General features: G+C 40.0%; 1 protein-coding gene across 2 annotated transcripts in view; it reads left to right on the top strand.

The window, feature by feature from the left end:
• Nucleotides 1-20,242, top strand: part of prkg1a (protein kinase cGMP-dependent 1a) — a 137,641-nt gene that overhangs the window by 26,342 nt on the left and 91,057 nt on the right. For both annotated transcript variants that reach the window (XM_062996155.1, XM_062996154.1), the window contains exon 2: nt 11,870-12,036. In XM_062996155.1, the coding sequence (XP_062852225.1) occupies nt 11,870-12,036 (167 nt within the window). The remainder of the gene's footprint in view (nt 1-11,869; nt 12,037-20,242) is intronic.

Raw genomic sequence — 20,242 nt, 5'->3', positions numbered from 1 at the left:
GCAACTCATTTAAAATGCAGCTGCCCACCTGGTCTTCAACCAACCCAAACACTGGCACATCCCCCCACTGCTGCATTCTCTTCACTGGCTTCCTGTAGCTGCCCGCATTCAGTTTAAATGCTCACCTACAAAGGCAAAAATGTATCAGCCCTAAGCTACCCTAGAGAACTTCTCAAACTAAGGATGTCCCGATCACGTTTTTTTGTTCCTGATCCCAATCATTAGTTTTGATCCCGATCCGATACCGAGTCTCTAACCGATACTTGTATTTTCTAGATATTGTCTAGATAAGAACTAGATAATACTGTTCACACAGTGCACACTTCAAGTACATTACAGTTATTCAAATTAATCCAATGTATACGTTTAACAACTGAATAGCTCTGCGGTGCTGTAGGAAAAAAATGGCCTGCATCCAAGATATTGCTTAATGTTCTTTTATTTTTACAAAATAAAAGTAAACAAACTTAGTGCAGCATTGTAGTAGTAAAACTAGAACACTTAAAATGAAGTGAAGGTTCTTTTTGAGGAAAATCAGCATCTCTGCCGTGTTAGCGGACAGCAGGTTCCTCTTCTCATCATATAATAATAAACTCGCTGTATTCGACTGAGTGTTTATTTTTTTAGGTGTCATCAAATTGGTAGTAATTGTAGATCGTTTGGTTAAATGATATGTGGTTTGCTTCTTATGAGCCACCGTACTTGTATGCGTGTTGTAACTGTAACAAACTTTTCTGTGGTTGTATTGTGACAATGGTTTGAAGGACGTTTTTACGCGAAGTGAGTGTGTTTTGACCCTTTGGGGTTTCCATAGTGCATAGAATAGCATGCTTGGCTAACGCGATGACTCTAGCTCGTCGCTATTCGGTACCGTAACAGAAGAAGTTAATAAAGTGTTATGCTCCCGACAATTTGTGAATATACCGTGTATTTATTTCTTTATTAAGCAAGTGCATCACTACGACGCTCGATTACATAACTAAGCCAATCAGAGTGCTTGATACTGAGATGTCATTCAGTCTTGTAACACGTAAACTCGTAAAAGCTGTATGTTATGGTCCTGAAGTTTTTGTACTCGGATTAAAAGATATTGTTTTGTAAACTGGAGTGATCCTCGACTCACACACCATATAAACAGTAAAATTCTACAGTAATGAACGCAGCTCTGCTCCTACCGCCTCGTGAAACGCTCGCATTGCAGACATTACACTTCGCTGTTGGACTTGTTTTACTTTTCAATTTAAAGTATTTCCACACAGATCAGATCGGTACATCCCTATCTCAAACCCTGATCTGTAACAAAGCAACCTCCTAGCCACAAGTCTCTTTTGTCTTGATCGTCCACCCAGAACTCGAGGAAGACAGGCATCAAGGCTCTTCTCTGTACTAACACCCAAGTGGTGGTTCTCTGTACTAACACCCAAGTGGTGGAACAAGCTTCCCCTGTCTGTTGGAACATAGAGTATAAGTCTCTCACCATTTGCACTTTGTTCTTACAGGTTGTCAGCAGATTTGTATTCTTGGACTGTTGTCTACTTAAACCAGAGTAGGGAAATGTTTACTGTGGAAGCACTTCTGTAAGTCGCTCTGGATAAAAGCATCTGCTAAATGCAGAACATGTAAATGTAATGTAAATGTAAATCAGCCTGAGCCTCTCGCACTAGCCCTGCTCTCAGCTCAAATCAGCTGTGTGAATTTAAAGGACATTTTTAACCAACAGCAGTATTCCAACAACAACTTCTTTGATTATTGGGTAATCATTTGCATTCCTTACTCTTGGCATGAATATAACTCGTAAAAGTATCAGTTACTTTGGCCAAAAATAGCTCAGCAGTAGCCTAGTTGTTTTTCTTCTTTTTTTTCCCTGACACTGAACATTATAAAATATTCTCACATATTATGTTGCCTCAACTGATCTCTTGACAACAAAACAATGACCCAATGGGTGGCTTTGGGCAAGCTGTTTAAATGTCCTCATGTGGCTCAGCCAAAGCCCAGACTTAAACCCCATTAAACATCTGTGGAGAGATCTGGAGATGGCACTTAACTGGGAGCTAACAGAGCTTTAGAGGATCAGCCATAGAACAAACTGCCTGAATCCAGGTGTGCAAAGCTTGTCAAAATGTATCCATAAAGACTTGCAGCTGTAATCGCAATGAAAGGGGTTAGACAAAGTATTGAATAACGGGTTTGAATACAAGATTAAGAGATTTCAGGTGTTTTTATTTCATTAATTTTCAAAAAAAAAAAAAATCTACAACCCCAAATCAGAAAAAGTTGGGACAGTATGGAAAATGCAAATAAAATAAAAATGCAGTGTTCCTTACATTTACTTTGACTTATATTTATTTGCAGACAGTTTGAACCCAACATATTTTATGTTTTGTCTGGTCAACTTCATTTCATTTGTTATTTTACCTCCATTCCTGCATTTCAGGCTTAAAACACATTCCAAAAAAAGTTGGGACGGGGCAATTTAGGGCTGGTAATGAGGTGAAAAAACGAAATAATGATGTGATTCCAAACAGGTGATGTCAAAGGTGAGTCTTTGATGAGCAAAGATGATCAGAGGATCTTCAGTTTGTCAACAAATGTGTGAGAAAATTATTGAAATGTTTAAAAACAATGTACCTCAAAGAAAGATTGGAAAGGATTTGCATATTTCTCCCTCTACAGTGCATAATATCATTAAACCATTCAAGGAATTGGGAAAAATTTCAGTGTGTAAAGGCCAAGGGCGCAAGCTTAAGCTGAACACCGTCCCTCAGACGGCACTGCATCAAGAACCGCCACTCAGCAATAGCTGATATAACCACATGGGTGAGGGATTACTTTGGCAAACCTTTGTCAAGCACTACAATATGGAGTGACATGCACAAATGCCATTTAAAACTTTACTGTGGCCACTCAGGTGGCGCAGTGGTAAAAACACACGCTGCTACACCAGAGTTGGGATCCTGAATACATCGTATTGAGTTACAGCTCTGCCTGCCAGCTGGGCTGGGAAGCCACATGAACAACGATTGGCCTGGGACTCTCTCATAACTAATGCAATTACGACCTCTGCTGGCTGATTGATGGCGCCTGCACAGAGATAAGAAAAGAGTGCTCTCAGGGTGTGTCCTCTCCGTACACAACAAATTCAAGAATGGTTGTTTATTAATAAATGAAATGAAGTTGAGCAGATAAAACATAAAATCTCAGGTTCATCCTGTCTGTAATCAAATAAAAGTAAATGTGAGCCGCTCAGGTGGCGCAGCGGTAAAAAGAAACGCGCTGCAACCAGGGCTGGATTCTGAGAAGCGTGGTATCGAATCCAGCCTTGCTTTACCGGTTCGAAGCTGAGTGGCTATATGAGCAACGATTGGCCGGTTGCTCATGTGGGGGGTGGGACAAAGAACCGGATGTGGGTCTCTCTCTGTCAGAATGCGATTGCGTTCTCTGCCGGCTGATTGGAGGCGCTTACACAGGCGCTTCTCTCCGCATGCAACGCTAGGTGGCGCCAAACTCGTCAATGTGTGGGTGGCAAAGATGCATCTGGCTGCTGCTCGTGTTTCGGAGGGGATACGGGTTAGCTTCAATCACCTCCGTCAGGGCAGGGTTCGGCATAGACAGAGAGGAAGCACGATGCTAATTGAACAATTGGATGCGCTAAAATGGGAGAAAAAGGGGTAAAAAAAAATAAATAAATACAAAAATAAATAATAATAATAATAAAATAAAATAAAAGTAAATGTAAGAAACTCTGTGTGTTTTATTATTTGCATTTGCCATGCTGTCCCATTTTGTTCTCATTTGGGGTTGTAAAAGCATGTGTTTACTTTGTCATTATGATTGGGTGTAGTGTGATGGGTAAAAATAACAATCAAATAAACAATCAAATTCACAACACAATAAATATCACAAAAATGTGAAGGTGTCTAATTTTCATCGTATAGTGTAGTTAGAGAAATAGGCTTGCTGAAATAATAAAACATTACTACTGTGTTAGATGTGACGCGGGTTTCAACTTTGTGTAATACTGTTCAATTATCTATTTTTATTCTTTATTCTCACAATATGTGATGTCTCAGTGATGTAGTTTCTTTATACAAGGAATACACATTACAAGGTTTTGAGAAATTGGCCCACAGTGTATTGTCTGATCTTGTTTGCTTGTAATTGTACCCTGACACACATTTTAAATTATTGTCATTAAGAGGCATTATAAAGAAGAAGAGTAAATAGCTTTAGCTTACAAAACGATTGGAGTCAGATGCAACTAAAATGTTTCTGGGTCATCAAAAAAGCTCAGAGTTTACCTCTATGTGTTGTCTTTATTTCTTATTATTTGTTTCAGCAAAATAATCACTTGTTTTACTTCACTGAGCTTAGTTGAGATGCATTTGAGGAGCATTGATCGATCCGGAATGTGACTTGACATTTGAGAGGTAAATATTCCCATCACAGAGATCCTAGAATAAAGGGAGAGCGTCTCAACTATTGATCATCACCTACATTTAAAAGCAATTACAAACCAACTGTTATTTTTTTCTCCCCCTCCCCCCCCCAATTACCCTGGTTGCATTATGCTTCAACTCTACCAATACAACCCTCCACTGCTGATTAAGGAGCTCTGCACGTGTGCAGTACCAACGGCATCTTTTCACCTGCACGAGTTGAGTTTTTATGCGGATCAGCCCTGTGCACGGAGAGCCACACCCTGATCAGCATTATTCCCTAACCCTGTGCAGGTTGTAATTGCACCAGTTATGAGGAACCCTGGTCTGGCTTTCCCATCCCTGAACAACAGCCAATCGTTGTTCATGTGGCCGCCCAGCCCAGCCCAGCGATGTATTTGAAATCCCAGCTCTGGTGTGCTAGCATGTTTTACCGCTGCGCCACCTGAGCGGCCAACTGCTGGTTTTTTATTAAGAGTGACCATGTATTTATTTATTTATTAACATCATGTTTTACACACTGTGGTTACATTCATGGCAGAAACGGTAGTTACTCGTTACACAAGATTCATCAGTTCACAAGTTAATGTCAAACACAGTGATGGACAATTTTGTCCAAGTCTTTTTACTGTGGGGGGAACCCGGAGTTTTCAGAGGAAACCCACACAGACACGGGGAGAACATGCAAACTCCACACAGAAAGGACCTGGACCGCTCCACCGGGGGATTGAACCCAGGACCTTCCTGCTGTAAGGCGACATTGCTACCCACTGAGCCACCGTGCCGCCCCAAGAGTGACCATGTAGTGTATGTAATAGACTAACCATGCTAGGGAGATATTTGTGGGAATGACATATATGCATCACTTACCTGGGAAACACATGGCACCAGGATGCACTATGGGAAGAAGGCAAGCCGGTGGAGACGAGAGTGATGCTTTGGGCAATGTTCTGCTGGGAAACCTTTGGTCCTGCTGTCAATGTGGATGTTACTTTGACACGTAACACCTACCTAAGCATTGTTGGAAACGGTACTCCCTGATAATTGTGGCCACTTTTAGCAGGATAATGCGCCCTGCCACAAAGCAAAAATGCTTCAGGAATGATTTGAGGAGCACAACAACGAGTTTGAGGTGTTCACTTGGCCTCCAAATTCCCCAGATCTCAATCCAGTCGAGCATCTGTGGGATGTGCTGAACAAACTAGTCCGATCCATGGAGGCCACACCTCACAACTTACAGGAGTTAAAGGATCTGCTGCTAACATCTTGGTTCAGGGGTCCAGTGGAGTACATGCCTCGACGGGTCAGGGCTGTTTTGGCAGCAAAAGGGGGACCAACACAATATTAGGAAGGTGGTCATTATTATATAACTGATCGGTGTATGTTGTGTTAAAGGCTATAAAACTAAACCTATTTAACATCATTTAATCTAACATCAGAAAGTACATTGTTTTTTGATACTGTAAGTTGTGCAAAAATAATTAGGGTTCTATAAATCTGATTTTATTTACTTATAGGAAGGAAGAAAGGATGATATAACCTTGTGCAAATTATGTCTTTATGTCTATAATACAGATAAATAAATTAAGCTTTGAACATTTTTAAATGGTTTTGAATGAAACCTGCTGCACTCACCGCTGGTAACAGTGACTCACTGATCAGGAATAGATTTTTCTTTTTCTTTTGATCCTAACTCGCTAATGCGTTTTTCAGTGCTTTGGTATAGAATTTTCCGGTGTTGTGGTTTTACAAATCAAAACCCTGGTGCTGGATTATTGCAGGATGTAGCAGCAGAGCTGTGTGTAATTAGCACTGTGCATAATTTGCACTGTGCTTTGTTTTTACCTGTTGGGCAAAAGCAGGCAGTATACTTCAAATGATGAAAGAACTGAAAGGAAAGGGGTAAACACTAAAAGAAGCATTCATCTGTCTACAATATTGTTACTGTTATGTGGAAAGAATGGGGGCTGTGAGTAAAACTGAGGGCAGATATCAGAATAAATAATTCAATGATGCATTTTATCCAAAGTTCTTACCAGTCTCCCTGTGCCGCTTGGTTGTTTCCATTTTATCCCATTTTCTCTCGTTTAATGTAGTCAATTAGTGTTCCGCTGCTGGGGGATCCCTGATTGCAGTCGAGGTGGGTATATTGCTGCTCACGCCTCCTCCGACCCATGCGCATACCTTTGCGGAACCCTTTTCCACCTATGCACTCTGCACAGGTGCCTCTCTATCTGCCAGTCAGGGTCCTTACACAGCGTTTGAAGACCCCAGCCACATAGTCCGGTCATCCCGCCTTAGCAGAACCGTGTCTGCTGCAGGCACTGCCAATTATGCCTGCTAGATGGCGCCCAGCCGACCAGTGGCAATGCCAAGTTTCCTCCCACAGTCCAAAGACATGCATTTCAAACCAAGGAGTTCAGAATCTCTGTGCTGGTGTGCTAGCGGGATATCCTGCAGGAATCATTATTTTTACAATTTTGTTTCAATGTACTTTTTCCCACCCTTACATTTGTCAACACCACCTCCAGTTTGGGATGTTCCACTGCAAGGGCAGCTGATGGTTTTCTGCTGGCGTGGGATGCCAGCACACTTCATCTATTTTCCTGGGAAATTAGAAGTTGTGGCATTTTACGGGCCTCACTAGGAAGCCGCTCTAAGAAAGCGAAATGCCCCTTATGCTAAGTACCCACTACATGACTTTCGGAGCTGTCAGATTGCTGTACAGGGCGACACGGTGGCTTGGTGTGTAGCACTGTCGCCTCACATCAAGAAGGTCCTGGGTTCGATCACAGGTGGGGCGGTCCGGGTCCTTTCCGTGTAGAGTTTGCATGTTCTCCCCGTGTCTGCGTGGGTTTCCTCTGCGTGCTCCGGTTTCCTCCCACAGTCCAAAGACGTGCAAGTGAGGTAAATTGGAGATACAAAATTGTCCATGACTGTGTTTGATATAACCTTGTGAACTGATGAATCTTGTGTAATGAGTAACTACCGTTTCTGTCATGAATGTATCCAAAGTGTAAAACATGACGTTAAAATCTTAATAAATAAACAAACAAACAAAAATTACATTCTATTAATTTGCAACAATTTAAGTTTTGAATTTGCACTTTTTTCTTTTGGTAATTGTCTTGTTGCATAGCCCAGCTTTGTGGACATACATGTTCTCCCCGTGTCTGCGTGGGTTTCCTCCGGGAGCTCCGGTTTCCTCCCACAGTCCAAAGACGCGCAAGTGAGGTGAATTGGAGATACAAAATTGTCCATGACTGTGTTCAATATAACCTTGTGAACTGATGAATCTTGTGTAACGAGTAACTACCGTGTCTGTCATGAATGTAACCATAGAGTGTGAAATATGACATTAAAATCCTAATAAACAAACAAACAAACTACGTAGATTCCACCTTTAATTGTAAATCTGACATTCTTTCAAACTCCCAGTTCTGAACACTTCATTTCCTAATTATACCACTTATCCTAATGCTTTAAAGCTTTTAAATTTGGATAAGGTAAAATTGTTACATCTCAGCTTACATTGTGAAATCTAAGTAAAAAAGTCTAGCTGTCATTCTGTAACAGAAAAATCTTAGTAATTTGAATTACCTCGTAACAGTCTTAAAGCAACTCACAGAAAAAGTTAATACTTTAAGTGCACAACTTAGTAAATGGAGCACATGCGTATCAGGACTTCAGTACAGCTCAGACAGTTTTGCCATAATAGGAGAAGCTCAGTGAAAGAAAGAAGTAAAATATTGCAAACAGAAAATGTCCCTTAGTGCATCTATTTATGTATTTTTTTTTTTTCAAATCACCAGCTGTAAATATAGTACTTAATTATCAAATTAAAAGGCCCTATCGCATTGCTATATGTGTTTGCAAAAGCATAATTTTGATAAATTGCTAATGTGAATGCATTTGTCAGCAGTGGTTGAGATCAAATCATCCTGTCTTTGCTCAATTGTCCGATTGTCAGATAGATTTTATTCTGCCTCAGCTGTGAGTTGTTTTGGATAAAAGCATCTGCCAAATGTGTTTTTTGAGTAATTGTATACTTACGTAAGAAGCTACAGTGGTGTGAAAAGTAATTGCCAGCTGTCTACTGGCCTCTGTTTCCAATCATTAAACAAAACACAGTAATACACAAATGAAACACTGTATGTTTATTTAAATGAATAATTTATACATCCATATTTCCCATGTAAAAAAGTAACTGCCCCTTTATACCTTTAGCAGCTATGACTGCTACTAATTGGCTATTAGTCTTTCACATCACTGTAAAGTGAATATTTAATTACTGCTTAAAATATAGATTTGAGCATAAACTTCTCATTTTAAGTCTTGTCTTCTTAGTAAGATTCAATTCAAAACTGATATTATGCCACTCCAAAACTTACATTCTATTCATTTGCACTTTTTTTGGTACACTGATCAGCCATAACATTAAAACCACCTCCTCCATATAGAAGGACTCTGTAGTTCTACAATTACTGACTGTAGTCCATCTGTTTCTCTACATACTTTTTAGCCCCCTATCACCCTGTTCTTCAATGGTCAGGACTCTCCCATTACCACCACAGAGTAGGTATTATTTGAGTGGTGGATCATTCTCAGCACTGCAGTGACACTGACATGGTGGTGGTGTGTTAGTGTGTGTTGTGCTGGTATGAGTGGATCAGGCACTGCAGCACTTCTGGAGTTTTTAAATACCGTGTCCACTCACTGTCCACTCTATTAGACACTCCTACCTAGTTGTTTCACCTTGTAGATGTAAAGTCAGAGATGATCGCTCATCTATTGCTGCTGTTTGAGCTGGTCATCTTCAGTGGTCACAGGACGCTGCCCACAGGGTGCTTTTGGCTGGATGTTTTTGGTTGGTGGACTATTGTCAGTCCAGCAGTGACAGTGAGGTGTTTAAAAACTCCAGCAGCGCTGCTGTCTTATCCACTCATACCCAACACACAACACACACTAACAGACCACCACCATGTCAGTGTCACTGCAGTGCTGAAAATGATCCACCACCCAAATAATAGCTGCTCTGTAGTGGTCATGTGGGGGTCCTGACCATTGAAGAAAAGGGTGAAAGTACTGCACTAAGTCAACTTATTCTCACTTTTCTTAAAAAAGTACTAAGTAGTAAAACAATTGTAGTTCAATATTTATACCAGCCCCTCTCTAGACTAAATCTAGTTCCAAATTTAATTGGTATTTGCCCATCATTTTTTCTAGGAACATTGGGTGACACAGGAACATGTCTATACTTTTTTCACACTTTCATTTCTCAAATCCTTGAACAATTCATTGTTCTATTTTTCCTCCATGCTCAGTGTGCTATATACAGACACAAAATTGAGTCAACTTTCCAACATTTAAACTGGTTGCAAGTGTGATTTCTGTATTGCCAGTACCTGTTACCTGCCACAGGTAAGTTTATGTTGTATTTAAAAGAGCATCACATGATGAAAATCTGATTCTTATGTACTATTTTGAGAGTGTGTGTCTATTTGTAGAGTGTGAAATGATACCAGATTTGACTTTCTTTTTCAGCTTTTTGTGATGTTCTAATTAAAACCAAAGGAATAAGCATGGGAATAACAAAACATTTGTAATTGCAACAGGTTTCTTGGAGTAGGATTGAATTTTCTGAATGCAGTGCAGGGATGTCAGTATTTCTGGCAATGACTGTATTTATGTTTGGGTCAAGCCATAGAAATGATGGACCCTGTTAGTACTAACTAGCTGATTTCAGCACGTGTTTGAATATGAGACCGTTCCTAAGTATCAGTACAAACAGTATATAACCATTAAGACAAATCATTGTAAACTGCTTAAAAAGGTTTACTTGTTTTATTCTTGGGTATAACCTGTTGTGAAATGTAAATCTTGTGTGGTAAGTTTGTGCATTTTAGCAGGTGAAGTATGACGCCAGTCTTATGTCCAATACTGTCTGTCCTTGTATTGGCAAGTCACAAAATAGACCCTGTAGGAGCTGATAAACTCCCTGACATTGCCCATTTGAAAACAGACTTAAGACTAACATGGTTTGGGGTAAATACTGCAAATCAAAGCTCCCTAAGCATACCAGACTCTATATATATACTGATCAGCCATAACATTAAAACCACCTCCTTGTTTCTACACTCATTGTCCATTTTATCAGCTCCACTTACCATATAGAAGCACTTTGTGGTTCTACAATTACTGACTGTAGTCCATCTATTTCTCTGCATGCTTTTTTAGCCCCCTTTCATGCTGTTCTTCAATGGTCAGAACTCTCTCAGGACCACGACAGAGCAGGTATCATTTAGGTGGTGGATGACTCTCAGCACTGCAGTGACACTGACATGGTGGTGGCGTGTTAGTGTGTGTTGTGCTGGTATAAGTGGATCAGACACAGCAGCGTTGCTGGAGTTTTTAAATACCGTGTCCACTCACTGTCCAATCTATTAGACACTCCTACCTAGTTGGTCCACCTTGTAGATGTAAAGTCAGAGACGATCGCTCATCTATTGCTGCTGTTTGAGTTGGTCATCTTCGAGTTAGACGCTGTTGGCTGGATGTTTTTGGTTGGTGGACTATTCTCAGTCCAGCAGTTAAAGTGAGGGGTTTAAAAACTGCAACAGCATTGCTGTGTCTTATCCACTCATACCAGCACAACACACACTAACACACCACCACCATGCCAGTGTCACTGCAGTGCTCAGAATGATTCACCACATAAATAATACCTGCTACTCTGTGGTGGTCCTGGGAGAGTCCTTACCATTAAATAACAGCTTGAAAGGGGGCTAACAAAGCACGTAGAGAAACAGATGGACTACAGTCAGTAATTGTATAACTACAAAGGGCTTCTATATGGTAAGTGGAGCTGATAAAATGGACAGTGAGTGTAGAAACAAGGAGGTGGTTTTAATGGTATGGCTATAGTTAAAGTAATTAATAAATGCCATATTTTGTAATGCCAAATGCCTTTTTCTGTATTATATATACACCAGATAACAGTAAATGTCTTTTGCTGTAAACTAATATGAAATTCAAACTAAATTCAGACCTTTGATAATGTTATTTTTCTTTCTTTGGAGGAGAAAGGTTACATTGCATATTCATTACATCAGAGATGTTTTTAACATGTGATGTGTGAATGACTGCACTGTGAAAAATGCAGTGAGTAAGAGTGCATCACTTCAAATATGATTACATCTTATTAATGCCCATTTTCTAAATGTCCTCTGAGGTTTTGTAATATCATACAATTATGGATAAGAGATCTTATCTAATGACATGTTTCCCTTGGAACTTCATTTGCCTTTTGCTAAAGTAGGGCCTGTTAAATTGCAGCAGCAACACATAATGACCCGAAGATGAGCTGAGTGACAGACTTGATTCGTGATGAATTACATGCATTATCTCATAATTATTATTGCCTCACACAGGTCCAAGGACCTAATCAAAGAAGCCATCTTAGACAATGACTTCATGAAGAATCTGGAGCTATCGCAAATCCAGGAGATAGTGGACTGCATGTACCCTGTGGAGTATGGCAAAGACAGCTGCATCATTAAAGAGGGAGATGTGGGCTCTCTGGTCTATGTCATGGAAGGTAAGATACAGGGTTAATTGAACAACATGACAGTATTTACAGGTTGAACAACATGATATTTACTGTCTTACCATGAGAGTGTGTCTACATCACAGATTTAGCAAATACAGTATAATGTGCATGTAAGCACAATGATAAAACATGGCACAAAAGAGTGGGAGTTCAATTCAAGTTTAAATTACACTAAGCACACCAGAATGGAGATTTCGAATACATCATATCGAATCTCAGCTCTGCTATCTGGCTGGGCTGGGCGGCTACATGAACAACGATTTGCTGTTGTTCAGGTTGGGACAAGCCAGACCAGGGTTCCTCATAACTGGTGCAATTAAAACCTCTGCTGGATGATTGATGGCGCCTGCTCAGGGTCGAGGGATAATTGTGATCAGGGTGTGGCTCTCCGTGCACAAGGCTGATCCGCAAATGAACTCACATGTGTCAGAATGGGTGTGTCAGTTGCGAAGCTCCTCAGTCAGCAGTGAAGGGTTGTATCGGTAGAGGTGAAGCGTAACGCAATCAGGGTAATTGGATTCAACTAGATTAAGGGAGAAAATTGGGGGAAAACGGTTGGAGATAAAGAGGGAATAAAATGTGGTAGCTTAGTGGTTAAGGCACTGGACTGGCAATCAGGAGGTTGCTGTTTCAGTCTCCACCACCACCAAGTTGACAATGTTCGGTCCCTGAGAAAGTCCCTTAACCCTCAATTGCTTTCACTGTATTTAGCCACAATTATAAGTTACTTTGGATAAAAGCATCTGATAAATGCCAGACACATAATTGTAATTTAAATATCTGAAAACCTGGTTCTCTCACGTTTATTCAAAAAGTACTAAGTATTAAAAATGTTGTAGTTCAATATTTATTTCATTTCTAGATTACAACATTTAAACTTTCAAAACAGTTTGAAAGTCTTGAATTCTAAACCCCTTTTGTCCTATACGCACCAAAGAGTCTCTACCTATGAAACATTCTTATGACTATATGTTTTATATATATATATATATACAGTGTATCACAAAAGTGAGTACACCCCTCACATTTCTGCAAATATTTCATTATATCTTTTCATGGGACAACACTATAGACATGAAACTTGGATATAACTTAGAGTAGTCAGTGTACAGCTTGTATAGCAGCGTAGATTTACTGTCTTCTGAAAATAACTCAACACACAGCCATTAATGTCTAAATAGCTGGCAACATAAGTGAGTACACCCCACAGTGAACATGTCCAAATTGTGCCCAAATGTGTCGTTGTCCCTCCCTGGTGTCATGTGTCAAGGTCCCAGGTGTAAATGGGGAGCAGGGCTGTTAAATTTGGTGTTTTGGGTACAATTCTCTCATACTGGCCACTGGATATTCAACATGGCACCTCATGGCAAAGAACTCTCTGAGGATGTAAGAAATAGAATTGTTGCTCTCCACAAAGATGGCCTGGGCTATAAGAAGATTGCTAACACCCTGAAACTGAGCTACAGCATGGTGGCCAAGGTCATACAGCGGTTTTCCAGGACAGGTTCCACTCGGAACAGGCTTCGCCAGGGTCGACCAAAGAAGTTGAGTCCACGTGTTCGGCGTCATATCCAGAGGTTGGCTTTAAAAAATAGACACATGAGTGCTGCCAGCATTGCTGCAGAGGTTGAAGACGTGGGAGGTCAGCCTGTCAGTGCTCAGACCATACGCCGCACACTGCATCAACTCAGTCTGCATGGTCGTCATCCCAGAAGGAAGCTGACGCACAAGAAAGCCCGCAAACAGTTTGCTGAAGACAAGCAGTCCAAGAACATGGATTACTGGAATGCCCTGTGGTCTGACGAGACCAAGATAAACTTGTTTGGCTCAGATGGTGTCCAGCATGTGTGGCGGCGCCCTGGTGAGAAGTACCAAGACAACTGTATCTTGCCTACAGTCAAGCATGGTGGTGGTAGCATCATGGTCTTGGGCTGCATGAGTGTTGCTGGCACTGGGGAGCTGCAGTTCATTGAGGGAAACATGAATTCCAACATGTACTGTGACATTCTGAAACAGAGCATGATCCCCTCACTTCGAAAACTGGGCCTCATGGCAGTTTTCCAACAGGATAACGACCCCAAACACAACCTCCAAGATGACAACTGCCTTGCTGAGGAAGCTGAAGGTAAAGGTGATGGACTAAACCCAATTGAGCACCTGTGGCGCATCCTCAAGTGGAAGGTGGAGGAGTTCAAGGTGTCTAACATCCACCAGCTCCGTGATGTCATCATGGAGGAGTGGAAGAGGATTCCAGTAGCAACCTGTGCAGCTCTGGTGAATTCCATGCCCAGGAGGGTTAAGGCAGTGCTGGATAATAATGGTGGTCACACAAAATATTGACACTTTGGGCACAATTTGGACATGTTCACTGTGGGGTGTACTCACTTATGTTGCCAGCTATTTAGACATTAATGGCTGTGTGTTGAGTTATTTTCAGAAGACAGTAAATCTACACTGCTATACAAGTTGTACACTGACTACTCTAAGTTATATCCAAGTTTCATGTCTATAGTGTTGTCCCATGAAAAGATATAATAAAATATTTGCAGAAATGTGAGGGGTGTACTCACTTTTGTGATACACTGTATATATATATATATATATATATATATATATAAATATATTTATATACCGATCAACCATAACATTACGACCACTGACAGGTAAAGTGAATAACACTGAATATCTCTTTATCACGACACCTGTTAGTAGGTGGGATATATTAGGCAGCAAGTGAACATTTTATTCTCAAAGTTGATGTGTTAAAAGCAGGAAAAATGGACAAGCGTAATAATTTGAGAGAGTTTGACAAGGGCCAAATTGTGATGGCTAGACAGCTGGATCAGAGCATTTCCAAAACTGCAGATCTTGTGGGGTTTCCCTGGTCTGCAGTGGTCAGTATCTATCAAAAGTGGTCTAAAGAAGAAACAGTGGTAAACTGGCGACAGGGTCATGGGCGGCTAAGGCTCACTGATGCACATTGGGAGCGAAGGTGGTCCGATCCAACAGACGAGCTACTGTAGATCAAATTGCTGAAGAAGTTAATGCTGGTTCTGATAGAAAGGTGTCAGAATACACAGTGCATCACAGTTGCAGGGCTGTTTCGGCAGAAAAAAGGGGGACCAACACAATATTAGGAAAGCTGTCATAATGTTATGCCTTATCAGTGTGTATATATATATATATATATATATATATATATATATATATATATATATATATATATATATACGTATATATATAGTACATAAAATATTTGAGTAAATAGTCAGTGGTGTTTAGCTCCAAATCACAGCAATTCCAATTATTTATTTTTACATATTACAGGTTACAGACCAAACACATCCAGTTAATAAGTTCTGGCAGTGTTAGAAATTTTGAATCAAAATCTCAGTGTGACCATTGGTGTAAGGCTCATCTAAAATTCACCAGTAGAGGAAGTTTGTCGAGGATGACACAAAGCTCCCATTCCACACTGTCCTTCTTTACCAAGCCATAAATTACTTTGCTTTTCAGGTTGTGTTTTTCAGGTAAAACATTGGCAGTAATATGGAGAATGGTTGTTCTTGTTTTTGCAACACCATTTGGCATGAGCCTGAAAAACACTGATCGATTACATGATATAACTGTGTGTTCTCAGGTAGAATATACAATACAATATTTGTATTGTTTAATCAGTACACATATCGCACAGCTGTCATGTAAAGTCATGTGAGTGATTGATTTTATAGGACCACTAAATGGAATTACAATGGAAACCTGGCTTTACTGGTTTCTTCTAACACTATTTTGGTCTCTAACTTAATTATGTGTAAATATGAAAGTGTGAGGGAAGTCATAAATTCTGTTTCTTTGTCTGGGTTCTCTCTCTCTCTCTCTCTCTCTCTTTCTATCATTCTGTCTCTCTGCTCTCTGTCCTGTTCTTTGTCTCTGCAGTTGCTCAGTTTTAGTTTTGGAAACAAAAATGACTTCATGGCCAGTACTTCCAGTGATCTGTTTATATTTGGGAACACCTGACAGCTCCAGCTTCTGAGACCCCTGTGATAGTTTGTTACTGTCCCAATTGGTCTAATACATGTTTTTAAGTTTTCTTTTTAACTGTAATGTTAAAGGATCAACAGTACAGTGGTACCTTAAAACTCAACGTCAGTTGGTTCTGGGAGTGGCGTTGAGTTTAAAAGGCGTTGAGTTTTAAGGTTTTTTTTCCCATAAGGATGTATAGAGAACCTGTTAATGCATTCCATGGTCCCATGGAACTGCATATATTTTAGGCTCATGTAAAATAATGGGGTTGTTTTTGACATTTATACACTGAAAATAACACAAATATACTATAAAAACACTGAAAACAGTTAAAAATCAATATAAAAATACAATAAAACCTGCACATCTTTACTTCTTTATTGTTTCCTTATGCTTCTTAATTGTGGAGAGAACCTATAAGCAGTAATAATTAAAAGAAGTTTAGGGTTTCTATGTCGTTCTTTTAATGCATTAAGTCACATTAAGCTTTTTTTTTTAATGATAAGCGTTTTAGACTCTCTCGGGAAAAGCTGATTTTCACAATTTCTCAGAATCTCAAGCTGTAACACAAGTTTAAATGTGAAACAGTGAGGAAAATCCAGATAAACACAGATACATGTGGAGCTTTCAGAGTGGATTTGACGGTTATTCCACACAAATGCAGATTCATCTCATATTCGCACTTTGATGTCGTTTTACAGCACCACTCAAGCCAAGCGCTGAACAAAGCAGCAGTCACACACGTTGAGTTAAAGGGAAACGTTGAGTTTAAGAGTACAAATTTCTCGACGAAGGTTGTTGAGTTTCAAAGATTTTGAGTTTAGGGGACATTGAGTTACACGGTGCCACTGTATATTCAGTGCATACAAATGTGTTTGTGTGTGTGAATATTTTCTGGGTGCTGTGAGGCTTTAAATGTCGCAAAAGTCAATTCAGCTTCATTATTGTGATGGTTGAAGCTGTTTGCTCAGTATTGTTTCTGAGTACCTTCTGAAATGAATGTTGCCAAGAGCAAAGCTATTATTATTTATCAGAACATTGAAGGTTTTTTATCTGTCAATCAAACAAGGTTTTAGCTAGTAAACATACAGTAGTGAGTGGTGAAAGCAGGTGTTTTTAGACTTTTTAAATGGAAAAAAACTGTAATTGTGCTATTGTGTTGAATAATGTATTACATAGCTTTCATTTGAATGGATTATAATGAGAAACAAACTTCCTTAAAATGTTATTCTTTTGAAAGTCAGTGGTTGTTGTAATAAAATAACCATTAACTGCATCTGGGTTCAGTGCCATTCACACATGTCCAGATGTACCAAAGTAAGCATAGTCTGAAACATGTGTAAAAACATCCTTAATCACTGTCTGTTTAATGAGATGTAGGACACAAAGTGTATTAAACTACAAAAGCAAGGCTATGATGAGCTTCACAGGAACTGGAATATTTCAGATAATTAACACGGAAGTGCTGGCCGATTGATGTACTTTAAATGTCATATCAGACTGTGCTAATTGCTAATTGTACCATACTCATAAGATCCAGTTGGATCTTATGCCAGCTGCCATGTGAGATGGTGGTCTGTAAATCCTGTGTCTCCTATTGTTCATTACATCTGCTGCAGGCAACATCTGTCATGTTACTGAGGAAGAGACGGAGACTACATACTACATTCTTCCAGCAGAGCTTTACTCTGAAAAATTGGGGTTTAAGTGTAAATCATTTTAAAGTCTGGACCAGATTTATTAAAAGATTGCTGTGAAGTAATTTATTTACCACATATGTGGTGGTTCACTGACTTCACAATTTACCATAACAAGCAAAACACAGGCTTATTCTGACAGAGGGCTTTTGTTCGTTTGTTTGTTTGTTTATTAGGATTTTAACATCATGTTTTACACTTTGATTACATTCATGACAGATACTGTAGTTACTCGTTACACAAGGTTTATCAGTTCACAAGGTTATATCAAACACAGTCTTGGACAATTTAGTGTCTCCAATTCACCTCACTTGCATGTCTTTGGTCTATTGGAGGAAACCGGAGAAGAACATGCAACATGCAGAACATGCAAACTCCACACAGAAATTCAGACTTTAAAGTTTGTGTTTAGTGATTTAACGTTGTTCATTTGCATAGCATTCAGGGTTACTGATTAATTTGCACTATGACGTGGTCCTACGGCAATTCAGTTAGCAATCGGTTGGTCAAAATGTCCAAGATGTCGAAGTGTAAAGCAGCTAAAAACACTACTTAGGTAATTGAGAAATGAAAAAATGAAGTCTCGCACTGTTGCTGGATGTTTTAGGTTGTGACACTTTTCTTTACAAATCCATGAATTCGGCCACTCAGGTGGCGCAGCGATAAAAACACACGCTGACACCAGAGCTAGGATCTCGAATACATCTTATCGAGTCTCAGCTCTGCCTGCCGGCAGGGCTGAGCAGCCACATGAGCAACGATTGGCCTGTTTTTCAGATAGAGGTGGGATATTAAAAAGCTGGATAGGGTCTCTCTCTCATAACTAATGCAATTACGACCTCTGCTGGCGTGTTGATGGTGCCTGCACAGAGGCGGGGAAAAGAGTGCGGATCATGGTGTGTCTCTCCGTACACAGGGCTGATCCACAGCTGATCTCGTCTAGTGTGGGTGATAAGATGCATACGCCTGCTGCCCACATGTTGGAGGGGGCGTGGGTTAGCTTCGTTTTCCTTAAACCAGTTGTTTCTACACTCACTGTCCATTTTATCAGCTCCACTTACCATATAGGAGCACTTTGTAGTTCTACAATTACTGACTGTAGTCTATCTGTTTCTCTGCATGCTTTGTTAGCCCCCTTTTTATGCTGTTCTTCAATGGTCAGGACCCCCACAGGACCACCACAGAGTAGGTGTTATTTAGGTGGTGGATCATTCTCAGCACTGCAGTGACACTGACATGGTGGTGGTTTGTTAGTGTGTGTTGTGCTGGTATCAGTGGATAAAACACAGCAATGCTGATGAAGTTTTTAAACACCTCACTGTCAATGCTGGACTGAGAATAGTCCACCACCCAAAAATATATCCAGCCAACAGCGCCCTGTGGGCAGCGTCCTGTGACCACTGACGAAGGTCTAGAATATGACCAACTCAAACAGCAGCAATAGATGAGTGATCGTCTCTGACTTTACATCTACAAGGTGATCCAATGAGGTCGGAGTGTCTAATAGAGTGGACAGTGTGTGGACACAGTATTAAAAACTCCAGCAGCGCTGCTGTGTTTGATCCACTCATCCACTCTACTTACACCACCACCATGTCATTGTCACTGCAGTGCTGAGAATGATCCACCACCTAAATAATACCTGCTCTGTGGTGGTCCTGACCATTGAAGAACAGCATGAAAGGGGATTAACAAAGCATGCAGAGAAATAGATGGACTACAGTCAGTAATTGTAGAACTACAAAGTGCTTGTATATGGTAAGTGGAGCTGATAAAATGGACAGTGAGTGTAGAAACAAGGAGGTGGTTTTAATGTTATGGCTCATCGGTGTATACTGCAATTTGCAGTCTGAAATAAAGACTTTAGTTATTTAATATATTTCTTACAGTTTTATTCTGTGGTACATTTGAAACCCCCATTTCTATGTCCTTTATATTGTTATTTTTTCTTTTTTGCAGCCTGTGTTCATCGCCAAAGTGTGATGTTTTGTTTTAATAAGGAGCTGAAGTTATGCTTGAATTGATTTTAAACAGTGCTGCGTAATGGCTGTGACCGTATAAACATGGCTGAAAATTGACAACACGCTTGATATCACTAAGAATTAATATTTGTCTTTGTCTTCTTGGGTGGTCATTCAACTAAATAAGCACAGTTCAGTTCAGACAGAATGAATGACTTCTAATAAAAGAAAAATAATGAATTTGAGTAGTGAATTGAATATTGGATTATGATTACACTGCATATCCGTAATGTGCTCATTTTATTAATGAACTTCTTTCCTGACAGAAATACAAACAAGCGTTGTTGTTTTTAGGCTATGACTCTTGAAAAATGAGCTATTCTATATGGATCACTTGTTGATCATCTGTTAGCCTTAATATTATTGATAATTGGAATGAAATACAAAGATGAGCTTCTGTCACAGTGGAGTAAAAAGTATGCTCGACTTGTACAAGCTATAATCAACTGGGTT

This window comes from Trichomycterus rosablanca, chromosome 5 (assembly GCF_030014385.1).
Source record: "Trichomycterus rosablanca isolate fTriRos1 chromosome 5, fTriRos1.hap1, whole genome shotgun sequence".
Lineage (NCBI taxonomy): Eukaryota > Metazoa > Chordata > Actinopteri > Siluriformes > Trichomycteridae > Trichomycterus > Trichomycterus rosablanca.
Note: the sequence above shows the minus strand (reverse complement) of the source record. Positions and strands in the feature narration are given on the sequence as shown.